Source organism: Temnothorax longispinosus, chromosome 5, assembly GCF_030848805.1.
Source record: "Temnothorax longispinosus isolate EJ_2023e chromosome 5, Tlon_JGU_v1, whole genome shotgun sequence".
Taxonomy (NCBI): domain Eukaryota; kingdom Metazoa; phylum Arthropoda; class Insecta; order Hymenoptera; family Formicidae; genus Temnothorax; species Temnothorax longispinosus.
In genome coordinates this window covers 18,467,968-18,488,259 of record NC_092362.1, presented here as the reverse complement: position 1 = coordinate 18,488,259, position 20,292 = coordinate 18,467,968, and the positions used below count along the sequence as shown (strand labels likewise).

Sequence of the window (20,292 nt, the reverse complement as noted above, 5' to 3'; positions counted from 1 at the left end):
TACTAGTGGTCCTGGTTCTTTGTAAAGCGTTATCATTCTCTTAATATTTTTTTTCTCCTCTATTAATATATAGAGTATAAAAGGAGCAATATAAAGTGATAGAACGTTTAGGAATAAATTATTTATTTTATTTATAATATTGATATGTAAAATTTAAGTTTTAATTAAAAGATTCAACTATCAAAAGATTCCAGTATTTGTAATTTTTATTATATGTCATAATAATTAATAATATATTATTTATAAGATTAAGAAAGATATAATTATGCATATCAAATTTAATTGCTGCTAAATATAACGTTTCTTTTAATACAAACAATTTTGTATTTTGTATAATATGTAAACTTTATTTTAATATTTTTTAATTAATATGTATTTATTTGTGACAACTTAGTTACGTATTACCTATATACTAATTTCTAAATATTTTATACTTTATGCATCATCATATTATTGTCTTATATATTTGCTTTCAAATTATTGTTACCAGTAACAGAAAATATAGATATGTGCTTTCTTGGTCGTCGATAAAGAAAAGAACATATAACAAGAGTTAGCGTTTATTGGTTTTGCAAATATTTAGCGAGTAGTAACGATTGTTGATAACTAAAGTAATTAAATGCACTATAGAACATTACATATTTATCGTCCTAATTGGAAGTATATTGATTTTGATATTTCTTAGATTATTATTATCTTCGTAAAATATTTATTGTTATGAATATTGTAGTTTTTATGATAAAATAGATTTCCATTTAAACTATAAACGATAAACCAAAATGGAAATAAATCTAGTAAAATAATTTATATATTTTTTATCCTGTGAATAAACAAAAAAAAATTATGTTGAAAATTGCCGAAAAATTATATGTTAACTTGCGTTAAGCGACTTTATGTATATCTCTTTTTCTTGCAAGTAATATTATTCAAAATTAATAAACTAAATTCATGAAGAAGGCAATAGTTGAATACAACAACATTGTTGAAACATTCAACAATGTAGAAATTGCTTTCAGTGACTGTAATTTACACGACTGTGATTTAAGTGAAATAAAAATCAGAAACATTAATCGCGTAAATCTTGCACCGTAATATACGTCAGATCTAGAAATAATGTTAGCACAATGTTTTCTCGATCGTAAATCCGTTTTACAGCCGTAACAATAGAAGTGAAATTGCGAGAAGATCGCGCAATGGTCATCCGATAAATATCTGAAAACTATGAGCATACTGGTACGGTGGTTACATGTTAAAGATTTCACGCGTATCGCATTACGACAGATCCGCGTCATAAAGAACGAGAGCGGGGACCCACTGTTGCATTGAATGTGCGTTGTTGCATACTGTTTATAGCCCTCCACGGAACCCCGGCGCTTCTCCGGTGAATCTGCATTTATTGCCGTCTAAATAAAGTGCCGCATAAATTGCTTGTTATAGTGGACGGACCCTAGCGGTGCAAATAAAACGAATCTAAATGTATATACACCTAAAGGCACGCCTCGTTCCTTTTTATCTCTTTATGTATCACATATATCTGCGCAAAACGGTCCAACGAGGGTAGAAATAGGAATGATTAACTGGCGAATTCATTCGGCCAATGTAAATAAAACCATTAAAATGCAAAAAATGTTTACCCGATGCGCGAACGACTAGGTGATATGAATTATATTATTGCATGTGTTTGAACCGTGTAAAATAAATAAATAAAAAAAAAGGCTCTCAGAAATAATCCACTTTGGGTCGTGATAATTACAAAGTTAATAATTTATTATCACAAACGCAACGACTCTTTAACCATTTCTATTTTTTCTTCTTTGAATTATTTTCTTTACTGTCAACATCAGCTTGACGCTCCCCCCCCTTGTCCCCGCGCCGACCCTCCAATCCTCCCCCCAGGGTCATTTAAATTCCCTCTCCCTCTGTGTGCACAGTGCGTATATAATGTAGGATTGAGATTCACACGTAGACGAAATTGAAATGTGGTTCTCTCTCGAAAGTCGTTCCTACAGTTTTCGTTTACCCTGCGTTTCCTTCACAAGGTTCCAGTCATTCTTCCCACGAATCCCACGATTGACATGAAAACGGTTTAGAACACGTGACAAAAACTATGATTTTTGAGCACCGACTCGGTATTCATCGCGATAATCTGACTTGAAATGAAAGAAGAATTCGACATATTAATATTCGATATGAAACGACTGCGATTCTCTCGACGCGTCGAAATATCGATATAATTTAAAAGTATTTTAGAATTCCGAAGTTTTCAAGGTCCGCAAAATTTTAACTCTTAAAAATTGGCAGTGTCAGGACGAGGACAGTATCAGATGAGAGATGACACAAATAAAAACTCTAAAAATGTACTTTATTGTAACTTAACTTATATATGTATATCTTATTTTATGCTCGTAGAGAAACAAATTGATGAAACACGTCCAAAATATGAGGATCCAAGTCTGGAGTGAAAAGTAAAGTTTCCAGCGTCGAAGAATACTTTTGTACTTGCTCTTGATGCTGTAAAGTAGAATAAACGTCCTCCAATTACGACAGACAAATATTATATATGCATTCTTTTATTTGTTTTTCCGCATAAGTATTGAATATTATTACATAATAATAATCAATTTATAACTCACAGATAAGAAAACTTGTTGCAATCTTCCTACAGTCCATTTATACCAATGCGTGTTATAGTCAATTCCATCTGTGTCGCAGCGCACTAAATGTTCCGACAGGATCATTATAAAACGCTAAAAAAGAAGAAATTAATATATTGTCATGTATAAAAGTCTAAGTCTTACATAAAACAATTTTAGAAATTCTTTCGTATCAAGAAAAAAAATGACATTCGTGGATTTACTTTTAACACAAGTGATATGCTTTTTTATACCTGGAATATAATGAGGAATAAATTTTTCTGATCTGCTTGCGCAGCTTCCAACTTTTCCTCCATTCGTTCTACCACATACTCCGATGGTCTCTCCCTATTTCTCTCTTTATTAGTATCCTCCTCGTCCGAAGAGGAACCTGACCTACTTTCCGCTCTTCTCAGTTTCTCTCTCGCCTCCGTCAATTCCGTACTCAATTTCGTCACATGCTTGTTCATTTTACGTATTGTCAAGTGCAGTATTTCCCAAATATATAATCTGGAAGTGAAAATTTCTTATGTTACTATTCTCTCCAACATGTACCGGGAATTGTGTCGATATTTTGAAATAAAATGAATAAATTAAATATTTTATCAAGATGTAAAACAGCAGTAAAACGAACTTTGTAAACTCAGATGCCATCTCTTTGGAAAATATCCAGTTGGCGATGGCGCTACATTCAATAATATCAGTTTTTAAAAACTTGTCTGTTAGCACTACCATCATTTGGTAATGATTCTTCCACAATGCGTACATGTTTCTTAATATACATATCTGAGCTTCTTCCGTTTCAGCGAGCACCTGTGTTCAAGAAATATTCATAATGTGAAGAGCACGCATGTATATATGCATCCAAATTGTACAGCAAATTGTAACGTTCATTTACCTTGAAAACATAATGAAACTTTACTATAGCCGCAAAACTATGACTGAAACTTTTCGAACCAAGGTTCAGTAAAGTTTGTACAAAGACGTCGATTTTTAACGGATTGTAATTATTCGTCTCTTCGTTTTCTCTGGGATCAGGTAATGTATTTAATACATTTAATGCTTCTTCCGGCGTGCATTTACGTCTTATAGAAACCACCAATTCATGTGCTGCTGATGTACCAGGAAGTGAACCTGAAATAGTTTGATAATGTATTAATACTGTTACATATTAACAATGTTATGAATATTTTTTGTTCAATAGCTTTGCTATGTCTTATATTAATGATTCAAATAAAAAAAGTATTCATACTTAATCGTGGTTAAAAATAATAGATATTACATCCTCTTATATCAAAATATCAAAACAAAGTTATAGCACATATATCTCGTTAAGTCGCAAAGCAGTAATATTAAAGTTCTATTACACTATATACTTACTGGCACCTTCAGATGAATATTTGTAGACGGGCTCGGGAACTGCTGGAATCAAGTCTACGTACGAGTCTGACATCATATCCCGAATCCTTTGATAATATGACAATCTAAAAATGTGAAAGTTTTGTACGTTATTTCATTTTCTTATTTTAATAATTGGAGATAGATTAATCTATTTAAATATATGTACACACACACACACACACACACACAGTAAAAAACAGACTTATACAAAATACTGACCTCAAAGCTTTAAGCAAGACCTCTCGTATAAATTTTGGTCTTGGATGTTCTACATCACGTTGCAAGCAAGAATCCCAATCTTCCCACGACCAACGGAATTGGAAATTGTTTAAATGGTACGCAAACCACCAGACAAAACGATCGAAGGCAGTAGCCGCCATACTGTCTATACGACGAAACAGAATCTCTGTGGCTTGCGCTAGTACCTACATAGTAATACAATTTAAATGTTATTTCTATCGTACTCCACTATAATTATATTATATAAATAACAATACAGTATTAAATTTTCGAACGTGTAATTTATATTGTTAATACCTGTGGCATGGTTGAAGGCTGCAATTTGCAGAGTTCTATCAAAATTGACCCATAACTGATCTCTAAATGTTTTGGAGTGGGCAGTCTAAACAATTCACCGAATATCACTTCAACAATACAATAGTCTAAAGGGATTTTGGCTTTGAACGGGAAGTTCAGTAGTTGTGCAGCACTGTGAAATAAAAATAATTAATATTATTATTTGGAATATCGATAGCAACAACTATGATTTTTTTCTCTATATATAAGTATATATTACCAATCTTTTCTTTTAAAATAATAATTATTGATGATCTGTCGTAAGTGCTCTTCTATCAGGAATCGCTCAATGGCGTGACTTCCTGGCAATAATGGCCCTTCAGCAGGACAATCCGTATAATCGAACATACGAAAGACGACGGTGGGCAACGGATAGGAATAAGATTCATGGTGTGGAGGCGGTATCAAAAGTGGTAAATGATGTTGCAACGCTCCACACAGATTCGAATCAAATGCCAGATAGGGGCGTGGAATATGCTTCTCGGCCCAATTATCCTGCCTCAGTTTGCAAACTTGCGCCCACAAGCAATCTAAATACTCTTCCTGCGGATGAGGCGTGTCACTCGACCATACTCTCAACGCTGGCTGATGTTTTTTGCTTCGTTTATTCAAAAATATCTCTATCGTAACCAGTAGATGGTCTAATTCTTGTTCCTTTTTCTCATATAACTCTCTGCCAACCCACGGCAGCGTCGATAGAACGGCATAAACATACCTGTAAATTATTACATGTAATTATTAAATTTTAATTTACATAATTCATATACAACAAACTCCATATAGATAAAGGTTTCTCACATACCAATTACGTCTCACTTGCGGTACTCCATCCTCGTTTGCAGCATCCAGCATATTGTCAAACAACTGCATCAACGATCTGCATGATAAAACATGGCAATTTACCAAATCAGCTAGAAACCTAAGAGAATACCTAGCCACATCCCATTTGCACGCTTTTAAAGAATCCTTGAAATTTTTCACCATATGATCAACAAATTCTCCACCAAAACTGTAATTTTTCACGTTCAATAGCCCGACGAGAGTGGTGTAAATTGTGCATTTTTCTGGCATCTTAATAGCGCAGTCCGTTAAAATCCGAAGAATCTTACTATGAAATAAACCCAGGTCGGCTTCCAATACGGAAGCCAAACCTTTCAAGTTGCTTTCCAGAGATGATGTTGACCTCTCTCCAACGCGGAGGATGAGAGATTCAAGACGATCTTCAATCTCTTGATTCTCCGAAGCCCTCCTGCGTTTCTTATATACTCGAGCTAAGAAAAGAATACACATTTATGTAATTTTATAAATGTAATAAGTATAAAGGTTTATTTGTACAAGCACTGCATTGATAAAGATTTTTATAATAAGAAAATATATAATATATAATAAAAATATGATCTATCAACATTATGTACATATGTTAACAATTTGTAATTTAATTAAATGTATGTCAAACGTTAGCCAGGTGCAAATTTATAATATTTAAATTTAAGTTTGTAATATTTAAACATTATTTAAATATTATTTCAACTAAAGTATTACTTTTTTAACACTTTTTTCCAATTTTATATTTTCCATATTTTTTAGATTATACATATAAGAAAGATATATTTAAAAAATATGTGTATCTTACATGATAGACTAAAAATCTAATACTAAAGACTTTTTTTGCTTTCTGTACTTCTGAAAAAGGTGTGTATATATACATATATGTGTGCATGTAAACGCGCACGCTTACACATGTGTCAGAAATAAAAAGTACAGACATCGTCAAGTAATTGAACTTGAATTGGATTTTAAAAAAGACGATATAAAAATAAGAGACGTTCATATCAATGCAGCTTTCTACTTGAACATCACAATAATCGGTGAATCGCGGCGTCAGGAGGACGGCGATAACTTTGAACCTCGCTTACCATAGCCATCATCTTCCTCGTGTACTCTTCTACGGCTCATTTTTCGCGATACAGCCGACGGCTCTCGAAAGTCGTACTCGCGATCGTTACCCTCGCACTTGTCGCGCTTTCTTTAATTCGGAGTAATCGCGAAATTTCACACGCATCAAATTCTAACCCCGTTACGCCGAACCGACAATCGAGCATCGAGACGATAAAGATGAGGAGGGGATGACGTCAACAACAACAACACGAGGTGAAAATGCGAAAAGTGAGAGAATTCACTAGAGTATCTACGATTTCATTGGTCGAAATCTAGTAAATCTGTTCACTTTTCGCATTTTTACCTCGTGAAAAGATACGTAATAGGCCCCCAGGAGCAAAAATTCCAGGGAAAAAAGTAATCGCTGATCAAAGTCTCCAGGAAGCGGACTCTCCTATTGGACGTCGGACGTTGTCTGCTACGAGCAAACTGTGAACTCGTCTTAAGTCTGGTCATAAGCAAAACTTTAATCTCTGTTTAATTTTTTTTATCTTTTTCTAGTTTTAAGAATTAGAAAAGAATAGAAAGTAAGTTAAGCAGAGATTAAAATTAATCTTATATTGATAGAAATGGACATAAATATAAGATCGAACTGTGAACTCCGACCAAGGTTCGCTCGGGCGAATTCGCGCCGCCTGAAGCACGCGCCGGATAGGGATCCTTTATGGCTCCTGCACACAGGACGCGGCAGCGTGGCATTGCGGCAACGCGCGGCACCGCGGTAACCAATCACCATCTGCCTTTCCGTACTACTTTCAAAAGTTGTTATATAAATTTAGCAAATTTGTAAATTCAATAAGTGAAAAAAAAACAGAACAATTTTGAAAATCATTTTTATACTAAAAATGTGTTGACGCGATAGTCTGAGCTTATATTTATCAATATTAAAATGAATAACCACGCTCGTATGAATGTAAAATTAAAGGAAGAAAGGCCAATAATCGAGCATTAATAGGTGTTAAACCATAATATTTTCATATATTTTTTTCATTATAAGGCGTATTTCTAGTCAAGGCAAAATCAATCCTAAACATGCATACTCTCTCTATGACATAATAGACTAAAATTTTCTTATTTAGCATTGATATGTTATACGATATAAGATCATATGTTGCATGTCGTTAAAAAAACTACAATAGACTTTTATTCTCGATAGAGAAGACTAGGAAAATATAATATTTAAAATAAAATATTTTTCATAAAATGTACTCAATAATTAAAAAGTAAAAATTTTTATTATTAATATAATGCAAAAGTTAAACGAATTTTAAAATAATATGTCAGAAAAATTTGTATAACACACAATCAGATCGTGTCCATTAATTATTAAAATAATTAGAATAATTATCCCTTTTAATTTAATTTTCATACATAAAGTATAATATAATAATAACAAATTTTATAATATATTTTCTATTTCTCTCTCGTTCAATATAAATAATTTACAAATACCAATATTTTACTGTCGTAATTCCGGAAATTCAACAGTAATATTTAGCGCTGAATCAGAAAATGTGATAAACGAATTAATTAATTAACGAAACGCACATGATGTAAAATCCAGCACCAGATTTCACAAATTAAATTTAATATAAAAATACAAATAAATGTAAGTATTGTAAATGTGTATAAATGTTATATGTTTTATTTTAATAAGGGCGGAAAAAGTATAGTTAGGGAAGTTGACTTTGATGATTGGATCTATATTAAATAATATTTTAATAGACTAAAATAATGAGATGCTTAAGCAAGTGATAAAACACAGGCGATAGAAAAGTGTATATCAGAGAATAATTTTGATTTTATTATTTAGCGCTAAAAAATGCCATGTACAACGCCGTTTTCTGTCATTTCTGACGGCGAATACATAGAATACATAGAATATAACGATGAACCCTCGTTTCATTTGCCATGAAGGCTAACTATTGTCCAAACGAGATCTATCACGATGCTCATTTATACTGTGACCTAATTAACGCAGATCGTGATCGTTATGATACTGAGCGAGCCACATTCTCACTCATCCACGCACATGCGGCTCGTCTCCAATTATAGAAGTAAAATTGGAGATAGATACGCGTGCGCCATACTAAAAAAAAATTCTGAGAAATAAAACTTGAGATCTTTAAAAATTACAGAATTTGAAATTCAAATTCCTTTTTCAAATTACGTAGAAAAGTTTAAAATGCAGACGTGACAAGAATTCCATGATTTCAAATAGCCAAAAATTCAAAGAGCTTACAATTTAAATCTGAGAAGCATAAAAATTGCTCTCGAATTTATATATCCAAAGAGTTCAAGAATCCTAGTTTTTATAGATTTGAGATTAGATACAAGTTAAAAAATTTTTATTTTATCTGGAATTTTATGTGATTCAAAAAGCTATAAAAATAAATTAATGCACAGATCCGATAATCTCAACATCAGTCTATTATTTTTATAAATGATTAAAATTATTGAATCAATAACGATTACGGTCGCTGCTAATAAAGCGTTTTACTGAGAAATCTAACACAATGTCACAGTAAGTAAGTAAATGACTGCACTGCTTAATACCGAACATTATAGCATCACGAAAGAGTCTTTTGGTTTATACGTACTACTAGCAATGTTACTTGCATCGAGTCATTAGCTGCGTTCCAATACCAGTACTAAAAATCTATAATGTATGTGACGTAAACTATAGATTTTCAGTGAACTGGCAGTGAATATTGGAACACAGCTATTCTAGTGTGTAACGTAAATATATAATACAGTTTACGTATGTATATATATACATATACACATGTATGTTACGTACGGTGTTGGCATAATGTGTTAAGATACAATAAACTAAAGTATTGTGGAGTTTAGCACACACTCGTGAAATTAGTAAATGTCGAAAAAAGATTATTCGACTTAATTATTTTGTATGTAAGATCGACGAATTGATTCAATCGTTCTTTTAATTGCTAAATAATCGTCTAATTTGATATCGTCTTATTTAATAATAAAGATATACCTGCATGCGAGAATATATGCGTATGAAAATAATTTCTTGCACATATATTAGCCAATCTATCGAAAATTATGAATCCTTGATTTTTTCTAATACGTATATTAATCTATGTTTTATTAGAAAATTTTTTAGTCAAGATATGATATCATGCGTCAAAAACTCAAATTTTCTATAATCAAAGAATCGATAGACAATCATATGGCATAGACAAACCATTTAATAATAATTTGACGTTATAGTAATGAATTAACACAAATATAATACATAAGAATAATTTATGACAATTACTGATATATCAGTATGTATTAATGTTCCTAATAATTTTTTACTTGAAATTAATAACAATAGCAAAGTCATAACAAAATTATTAGCCAATCGATCCTTCAATCGCGCTTCGACTTGTAAGATTTCACGCAGTAATCTGTAAGATCTTAATAAGCAGAGGTAAAACTAAATTTAAAAAAGGATATAAACAATAAGAAATATGTAAAATACACCAATAATCACATATCTCAAGATTTACATATATATAGATATATATATTTACTTAAAATATAAACATGTAAAAAATTTTTATAACTTGTGTTTTCTCTTTTCAAAATGTTTTGTAGAAATGTAGAAATGTTAACTACTTAATAACCTTTAAATTTAAAGCGAGACTTTTTAAATATATCAGGATTTAAATACATAATTGCATAATCTAATGTCAAGCACTCTGCTTGGAGCTGCCTCTGCACAAAGAACGAGAGAGAGAACGAATCGTTTTCATCTTCCGACACTGCGAATTTATCCAACGCTCGGTTTGTCACCTGGTGATTCTTTTACGAAAAGAACTGACTGAATCGGTTGTCGTTTTGCGCACACACTCGTGAATTCAGGACGTGCAAAACGTGACAACGGTAGCGACCGGCTAATCACGCATCGTTTTCAGTCCGAGCGCACATGTCACGTCAAGTCTCTCTACCTTGCTAACTAAGTTCACTGAAACGAACGGACGGCCGATGAGAACGTCACACGCAGTTTCCTCGAGGATCACCTTGAGGACACGCCACAAACCGGTGATTTGCGCACAAATATTCCCCGGGCGTTTAGTCCCTCCCTCCGGCCTTTTTCGCAAATTGATCACTGCACCTCACAGACGAAGAAAGTCTCGAAGCTACAGGGACTGTCATTCCATTTGAGCCCTTTGCCGTCCCTGTTCCAGAGCTCCAGGCAATGCTCCTCCTCGCCATTTTCGTATCTGAAATAGAAATAAAGGTATTAGAAACAGAAGGTATTTGAAATCCGCACTATTTTTGTTAAACAATAAAAATTTGTGAGAAAGTATGTTATTTAATAACGTATTCGATCTTGGTTAAATTAATTTACAGTTATACATGTTTTCAGAAAGAAGAAGGACATGTAATATAATTTCGTATTATATAAATGTATTATAATCACGTAAATATTGAAAACATTGCAATACAAAAGATTAATATTTCTCCAAAGTCATCGAAATTGAGTTTCTTTCTTCATTAAAATTAAAGCATGTTCCTCGCTAAAGATCCTATAAGAAGACTCAACAACTTTCACCGAAAACGAATTCTGGTACTTCGATAACCGATTTAATGTAATGGTATCGCAACGGTAGGGGCAAATGGAATTTGCGCGATCGATATCAGAAGGAATGTAAATTGTTTGCGATCGTATAGCAGCCTTACCGGAAATTATTTGGTTCGCCGACGTTCCAGTTCTCGAACGTGATCGGCCTACCGTTAGCCATCCAGAAAAAAGTTCCCTCCTCGGCCTGGTCGGTGCCAGAGGTCCAAAAATGCTCGTGGCCGAGACCGAAGTCCTTGATATGCTTCTCAAGTCTATCATTCTCCTCTTGCGAGGCTATACTCGCCAGATGCATCCCGTGATAACGACAGTATTGCGAGGCTCTGTACCAGTTTGCCTGCGAAGCAAAGAAGAGATGGTTATATTTTATCCTAATGTTTCCTTTTCGGCAAAATGCCATCAATTGTACAAAATGTCCTGCATAAAATATATGCGGAATAAAATATGTTAAAAATTGATGTGCTATCGTAATAATTCATTATCATTACATTTCAATTAAATATCGATCGACATTAAATATATATTTAACAGAATAATGAATTTTCTTTGCCAGTATATAGAATAACAATTAAGTAATTTAAATCGACTGACTGGTAATATATAACGTCTTTTCGATGTGAACATTGAAAAAACTGTGAGCCAACTCGCTTTGTCGGATTCACACAGCACTTTTTCGGATCAATCATCGAGACATTATTAATTTCGACCAACGCTTTTGGTCAGATAATGTAATTTCTAAATTAAATAGTTTTAAATGTTATTGCGAAAAATATTACCCCAGCCAGGGTTCGAACCTGGAACCTCCCGTGCGGGTGTCGTTATATTGCCAGTCAGTCGATTTAAATTACTTAATTGTTAAATATTTATATTTAATATAAAATATTTAGTACTGTACAAATAATATATAAATTGTTTATAATGGTGGACTAAATCATCATAAATAGCGATTGTGTAAAAGAGAATACCATGAGAGAGAAATGCGATGACCTAAAGCGTTATGTTAAACGTTAAACACTACAATAATTATGGCAAAGAGAAACGCTTGACCTATTGGTAAATTATGTTTAATCAAATAATAGTAGAGATAAGTTGTCCTTAATAATCACATATAGTATATGTGGTCGTTGATCATAGCAGATTGGTCGATATAATAATTAACACCACCCCGATTGTAGGGGCACATTAATATTCACGCTAAAGTTACATAATCACCATTCTGGTATCGATTTCGGCAGATCATATTCGAGAACCTGTTTGGAATATTATTAACAAGTTACAAACGAAATCTGTTATTTAATGTGTCAATAATGCGTCAATAATACTATAATCATCACACGAAAAGTAGAAGCAAATGTTCCAATAAAGTAGATTAAATTTTTTCATAAATAATCAAGTAATAAGAGTATTATGTAGAGTAGAGAGTAACTCAATCGTTAAATGCTAAGATTTATTTTTAGACAAACTAAGTTACACTATTGGAATGTAAGAAAAAATGCTAATAACAATGTTTTTAATGTAAATTTTGTTTTAAATTATAATAGAAACATTATTATTAAAAGAAAAAATCTTTCTTCCTTGACAAATTAAGTTTTCTAAACAAAAGGTTCTGGACTTTTTTAGATTGATCTTTTATCATTTTCCAAAACAGTCAAGTACGTATATAAGTGTATCTCATATTTAACCAAGTGAAATTATCTACTCAGTACTGTTTAACTTGCCTCGGGCTGTTTATGATAGCACAGAAATGTTTATTAGTAACCAGCGTATCGCAATATTTTATGCGGTTAAGAGAAATCTGACGAACGTTCAATATGCAGCAAATTTGTATTTCGATATTTCAATATTACACGATCGGTTGTGTGAGTAACTTCGGTCATTCGCGCTGCATTATGTAATTTTTATGACCGCGGTACGTTGCAGAAGCGTATAAACGTCAATGACATCATCGACAGTGGTCCTTTACGATCGTTACGAATTTCCTCGCGGCGTTTCGTCGCATTCACGCTTAGCCGCTGCGAGCAACCATTTAAGTGCAAAGTTGGTTCTCAGCTCTCACATACCGCATACGTGCCGTCTCCAAGTATCTGTTCACAGCATCCTTGATAATGCAACACATTACGCAACATAGTGCAACGCATTCCTCTTCGCGATAACAAATAATCGCAAAATCAGGCTGCAATGGTAGCTAGCTCGCAGAAGTTCGTGTGTGCCGCTATGCAACTCTATTCGTGATCCTCAAAGTCTCTTATCAACATAATTAGCACGCATAATACACGTTCACTAAGAAACTGGATTACCCGCTTGGAATTCTGTGAGAACAACAACGCGGCCGTTACACGTATATGCAACAACTACACTATACTTCTGCGAAGTATACATATATTGTGCAACTTTCGGTAAACTTTGTATATTTTGATAATTTGGCGAGTTGTCGCTGTATTATGTCGGGCAAAATATCGCAATAGCAATGTTAGTCAATTCAAACTTGTCAGATATGACATACAAATATATTTTTTACTATTAAACCATTAAAACATTTGCTTCAATATTTTGTGAATATTATAGTATATAATCAAATGAAAAAAGTTTATTACAAATTACATAAAAATCTTAGCATATGTATATTGCTTTTTCATACACAGACGGCTTAAGAAAAGTGATTATCGCAAATTAAAGCAAGCAGAATTTTGCATATTTTGCTTGTTTTGTGGAACTTAATGAATCTTTTCGGATCTTAAACGCTATGCTAATTAAAGTTTGCCCGAATTAACATCGTGGGTAATTAACACCGTTGGTAGCTAATGCTTATGTAAATTATTTGTCTTATAACTGCAAACTGATCTCCCTGTTAACATAACAGGAACTAAACTCGGAATTAATATACAAGTACATATAAATCAAATTTTAATTAATTTATTTTAATAAGTAAATTAGTTTTTAATTAGTTTTTAATTACTAATTAAAATATTAAAAATTCTAAAACAATTTATGTGAGAAAAGAGTGTGCGTAAATTCGTTTTTAAAAAAGAACCCTGACAATCTTTACAAGATATGTCACAAAAGTTTCATCTCACCGTCATAATTATATAAAATACTTTTGTGCTATAATTTTTTTATTTAACTTTAATATATTTAACCTTGCAATATTACTACCGCGATAATTCTTTTCCAACAATCCATTTTATTTTTATTTTATTTTATTTATTTATTATTATTATTATTATTATCGTATTATATTTATTATTATTATTATTATTATTATTATTAGTTGTTACAATATCTGTGTATGGCATTTATCGTATATTACACATCTTTCATCCACGCATTTAGCCGTTCAGAAAGAATTTATTCAAGAGCATGGTAAATATTGTCTCTCGTTTCGTCAACGTCAACGGTACCGAATTTCGTCGCTGCTCTCTCGTTGCTCTTTCGACGATCCGTCCGGTGTGTACGGTGGGGGGCAAAGTGGAACGCGAAAGACGCGAAAAATCGAGTGTAACCCGCCGGGAATGCAAATAAAGCGCAATAAATAGAGCGCCGCGCCGTCGCGATTGCACCGGAGCGGCCCGACACGACGGCGTTGCATTACCGCGCTGGCATTCCCTTTCCGCTCGAATCTCGCAGTGTGCGCTCTCCTGCACCGCGTCGCCACGAAACGTCGGCACGAACTCGTCGTTACTCGTGCACGATGGCTTCGCTTAAGCTCTGTCTATGTTCCCTAAACGAAACAGCAATCGTACGTGACGATCAATGGCAAGCTATTGGCTTTTCGGTTCCGAATATTCGGCTCCGTCTGTTTCCAGGCACATCCGCACCACGGAAGAAAATGAAGATTAAAGAGAAAGTAATTAATAGATGAAAAAAGTCATGTGTCTTTTCTGATAAGAAAAAAAGCATGTAAAATTTATGACTAATATAAATGCTACTGTAAAAGTAATATAGTTATGTAATTATATTGGAAGCAGAAATAGCAGGAAATTCCACGGTGTTCTCGTTTATTCAATAAGAGTTAATATACTTCAAAAGAAAGTTGAATCACCTTTTAACAAATCTAATCTTCTGTTCTGTGCTAGGTTCTTAATTATATTTTCTTCTTTTAATGGTGAGCAATGAACTTTATTTCAAATTTTAATAAAAATTAAGATAATAAATGTAACATTTTAATATCTTTTAGGATGCAATTCTTAATAATAAATCACATGGAGACATCAGCTTCAAGAACAAATACAAAATCCCTTTAATTGATCTATATAGGTAATGTATAGCAGGATCGATATCTTGGTCCTTCAAAGACACGCATGAGTGCATATCTTGTCACAAATTAAACAGACGGATTAATCGAAGCAGCAAGAGACCAAGTGGTATTTAGAAACTTGATCGGGACTTTCATCCCGAAAATCGCCTCCTTTTCTAACTCAAATAAGTTTCCTAAGGAAAGAGGCAAACACTTCTGTCGTTAGAAAAGAACCACGAAATTCTGTCGAAAAGTCGGTTATTGCCCCGCAAAGAACGAGGTTGTTTTGCAAGGTCTCGATTAATAGGGCGCCGGCACCATTATTTGCTTGCGAAACAAAGAGGGGCACTCGTCTTCAGCGTGATCCGATTAAAGGAGAGGTCAAGAGGGAAGGAGAGAATCTCCACTTTTTCCCTCCTCGCGCTTTCGTTGCGAAAAGCCCACTTAAACGAGTGCCTTTACGTCACTTCCATCCATCTCATAGCGATAGTCACCTCGGCCGGATCCGCAGCAGCGCGATGGAATTACGAAATCCGTGTTAATAGCCGCGTGAGTCAATAAAAGCGCCTAGGCTATCCGGGAAGCCGTAATAAGGGCGACTCTAATCGATACGATTGTGTTCGCGCGCGAACGGACACGCGTTTACACACGTCAGAACCAGGATTGTCGCTCTCGAAAGACCCGCATGAGATCAGCACTACCTGCGAAATCGTCGAGATAGAAGATACGCTTTAAACTTTAAACTGTCACAAGTGTCATAAAAAGATAGTATTTTTCATGGAAAATAATTCTTAAATATTATATATATATATATATAATATTAAATTACATATAAATTATTTTTTGTTCTTTGAGCTTGTGTAAATATAATTTAATACTTGTAATTAAAAAAGAAAAAACCCTTACGTTATAAACGCTGCATGGATAAGATGTTTTAGTAAGAATGTGGCATTGTTTAAACTTATCAATATGTACCTAACTAGAAAATTTCTATCTATACTTTTGATTTATAATAATAAGATTGGCATTTGCAATCTGAAATCACTTTTGCTAGAAATTCTTTCAATTTTCCTTCACATGGCAAATATGTCGTTTCAAAGTGTGTTTTATCTTCTTTCTTTCATCACGCGAGCTTCCTTGCTATAACTAACACAGAGTCGTTGTTATCCGAAAAGATCCTTACTACCCTAGTCCCTGGCATTCGATGCACCGTAAAACCGTCCGTGACAGCAAAGCCGGAAAGTTACGAGCTCGGAAATAATTTGATAAAGTCCGAGACCCGGGTCGGGTCGGCGGTTCGGTCAAATAAATCAGCGTAACTGGCAGGAGCGATACCTTGAAGAAGATCCCCAGGTAGTATCTCTTCTCGCCCAGCTTCAGTAAAGGCATCGTCCATCTTGAAGCCGCCAAGCTGCTGCTGTGTTCGTCCACGCAGTTTGGACAGTCGTCTGCAAAGAAAATAGAAAGGCTATTAATATCGATACGTTTTTAAACACAATGAATGGTAAAAAAAAGTACGATACGCGTTTATTTTTTTCTTGCACCTGACAATATGTTTAGTCTGTAATATAGAAAAAATTTAATCTCTAAGGATACAGCTTCTTGCGCCAAATAAATAATGGTTTCATTTAGCGGCGAATGGCTCGATAAGAAAGACATTCGCAAATTCGCAATTAGTTGCAGAAAATATTAAAATATATCTAATAATAATTTAACTCTAATAATAAATTAATAATATATCTTCACATATATTCTTATATACGCATTTATAAGTTTTAAAAAAATTTTGAAGGTAATATATTAAATTTCTCAACACCAACTATTACAAATCAAATGACGTTTTGTTTTAATATTTACATAAATTTTGGCATTGATCTATAAATCTAAGTCGTCGCAATGCAAGACTTCGATACGGTATTTCAAAACGCGTCAGCTTTCTAGAATTCCTTTCGCATTCATTCATAAATTAATTTATAGTCCTGACTATATTAACATCTTTTAAAATACGCCCACTTCAAAAATTTCTCCAAACACTTCGTCTCTACTCATAGATATTCCTCTACCAATAAAACATATTGACACGATATCCTTTTTTTCCTCAAAAGAGAAATTTTTCGTGTAATGTTGCGTCAACTATATAACTTCTTAAATTATGCAATAAAATTTACCAGATCAATTATAGATACAATTCAAATATATTACTATATTCAATAAATAACTACTAATAATTGAATTATAAAATTAAATAATAAAGTGATATATTATATATTTCATTAAAAAATTCTTAATTTTTAATATATTCTTATAAAAATATATTTCATAAAAACATAAAACGCTTTTGCGATAATATATAAATTTCCGTAAGTTGTCTGTAATCTTCTGCAATTAGAGTATTAAATATTTGCATATCATTGAAACAATATTTATTTCAAAAATGATATTAAGACGCTTCACCATAATGTAAACTGAATTAATTCGCGTCAATCTAACTCGCGTTCAATTTACAAAAGAAATAGAAGACACAAAGTGAAATTTCATGACGGCCTTTTCTCCGTTAGTATCTTATTAATCAGTAGTGCATTCGGTTTCTCCGACTATATTAGGAGAACACAGCAATTGCGACTGAGGACTTCAGCAATTGCAATTACGCAACGCGGAAGAGATCACATGTACATCAATATGTGTGTGCACATGACTGTGCAGTTGTCTCGTTTGTGCCTTTACGCAAAGCAGCGTCGTCAAATGTTAAAACCGCAAAAAAAATATTGTGTACTTGTAGAAGTATAAAAACGAAAGCTAATTAGGACAAAGAATGATTTATCTTCAACCAAATGACAATTATGCTACGATGCGGAAATTATCGCGCTACCTTTTCTGAGAAAGTACAGACTTATGTAGATATAATATGTGTGGATGTCATGGATGATTGCAATAACTGTTGCAATATCGTATTAAAAAAGCCTAATATGCTTTCTATATCAATAGATATTTAATTCTAATAATTTATGAGTAGATTATTATCAATACAATATATATATAGAAGTACTTTAAAACAATAATTAAACTATATAAAGTCTGTGTATAACTTTAAAAAATTTTATAAATATTTTACATAAATGTTATTGTACAGATACTGCTTTTTTCTGTAATATATATAATATATGTAAATTAATATTCTCAAATTTGCTAATGTTGTAACGCATCATATTCGTAAATAAACGAATAATACACAAAAAAAAAAAATGCTGTCTTCAATAAATTTACAAATGAATGAATTATATGGAACAACGAAATCCCACGCTCGTAGTATTATGTAAAGAAGCCGAGTATCGAGCATTCTAGTAACCTTGATGAAACAAACGCGAATTATGGAGATACAACGCATTGCTTTGTGTCTCCCATATGACGACGAACGCTTTCACCGGCTCACGCACTTCTCGTCCCGATGCGATTCCATTCGAAAGTTGTCTTGCAACTCGATTGTCGAGAGACGGGTCAAAGTAAAATGCAAAATATTTTTACAACGACAGCGGGCGATGAACGAGAATGATTAATAACGTCGCAGCAATAGCCGTCGTCGCAGACCAGGCTCATTGTACTGTGTGTCGGAGCTGTGTGTAATACGAATACGGCAATATCGCATTTTACACGGTAGTGAGAATCACGGAAATCTCTGCCGCCGGAGGATACGTGATACCTCGCGTGCGTTTGCGTTTGCGTTTGCTTTACCGCGTTCTATGTAGTAAGGCTGAGTTACAACGGTTACACGAGCAGTTGCGTAAACCGCGAATCTCGCTGCACGTCTCGCCGGCGCGACGTGAAATTTCGGCGACGATTCTGTCTGTTCTGTTTACGGTGCGACGACAGGATTTCTCCGACGAGGCTCGTTCGTTACATAGCTCGCGTGTCATGCGTGCGTGCGTGCGTCGTTCCGTTAATTGTCGCGGTAAATGAAGCGCGCTTTCGCATAAGTAGCCGGGAGTGGCTTTTTTCGCACTTTCGCGCGCGCGATGCACCGCGGCCCGGGTGAGTCACTTTTCCTCATTCACTCTTTTACCGTCATGTTAATCTCCCTGCTGTTAACAATATTCGTTGTTATTCTTCCTTTCGCATTTTTACGCGTTGTACATGAAACGCGAGATTGTAACATTAGCGCTACGTTACGAGGCAAGATAGATTAGCAGCTACATTTTTTATCGTTTATGTTATCGACAGACTGATGATGTGAAAAAAATAGCTTTTTATTTCTGTATGATAGATATGGTGTAAAATATTTTCTGAAAATCAGTGATTGATTTACAAATAAGTAATATTGATTAGTAATATAATAAAATACATAAAAATTACATATGCATTGATTATAATAGTGGAGAAAATCTTAGTTTATTAATCTTTTTTATAATATATATCTAATGCATAGGTAAGTCTTGAGATTCTCTTTTGGTACTTATAAATCTTGGCATCTCATACAATTGTTTAAATTTTCTTAAATATTTGTTTTATTTTTGCTAAAATTTTACAGTTTTTATTCCAAAAGTGTCTCTTGAGTTTTTATCACTAAGTCTCCCGATATTTAAAGATTCCTCATCAAAAATAAATCCATGAAAAATAGTGATAAAATAATAGTGCTCGAGTCAACTCGATTCGTCGCGCAAATTGAGCGAGATAATACGGCGAAATTGCATCGTGCTAAAGTTCGCGACCTTTGTAAAACTGAAGAAGATGGCAAGCAGACTAGACGACTTCTTGGTTTCATCGGTGGGCTAATTAGGCTGGCGTACTGCATATTTTAATAATCGCCTCGTTAATCTCCGCGCCGCGGCGTCAGAAAACATTTCGTCGCGTTAATATTCAGCGGACTTCTTAATAGACACCTCCGACTTTTGCTTCCTGTTCCACTTTTTGGTTCCACA

The 20,292-nt window shown here is 33.7% G+C and overlaps 2 protein-coding genes across 4 annotated transcripts in view; both read right to left on the bottom strand.

Annotated features, from left to right (window-relative positions):
- Positions 1–2,345: 2,345 nt before the first annotated feature.
- Positions 2,346–6,737, bottom strand: LOC139813113 (nuclear cap-binding protein subunit 1-like). 3 transcript variants are annotated; one of them, XM_071778439.1, is made up of 11 exons: positions 6,527–6,737; positions 5,413–5,881; positions 4,831–5,325; positions 4,572–4,743; positions 4,254–4,459; positions 4,014–4,117; positions 3,532–3,767; positions 3,268–3,446; positions 2,888–3,143; positions 2,634–2,747; positions 2,346–2,511 (listed from the first exon to the last, which is right to left on the bottom strand). In XM_071778439.1, the coding sequence occupies exons 1-11, from the start codon at positions 6,564–6,566 to the stop codon at positions 2,398–2,400; spliced, it is 2,385 nt and encodes a 794-aa protein (XP_071634540.1). In that variant the 5' UTR covers positions 6,567–6,737; the 3' UTR covers positions 2,346–2,397. The 3 variants fall into 3 exon arrangements, with proteins under 3 accessions (XP_071634540.1, XP_071634542.1, XP_071634541.1); XM_071778441.1 differs by lacking the exon at positions 6,527–6,737 and having other exon boundaries at positions 5,413–5,487; positions 5,720–5,860; XM_071778440.1 differs by lacking the exon at positions 6,527–6,737 and having other exon boundaries at positions 5,413–5,619; positions 5,720–5,852.
- Positions 6,738–8,329: 1,592 nt separating this feature from the next.
- The window catches only part of LOC139813179 (uncharacterized), a 53,460-nt gene continuing 41,497 nt past the window's right edge, over positions 8,330–20,292 (bottom strand). Inside the window, exons 4-6 of the mRNA XM_071778536.1 lie at positions 16,715–16,827; positions 11,247–11,482; positions 8,330–10,786 (exon numbers count right to left, since the gene is read on the bottom strand). Coding sequence (XP_071634637.1) covers positions 10,669–10,786; positions 11,247–11,482; positions 16,715–16,827 — 467 coding nt within the window. The 3' untranslated portion in view covers positions 8,330–10,668. The remainder of the gene's footprint in view (positions 10,787–11,246; positions 11,483–16,714; positions 16,828–20,292) is intronic.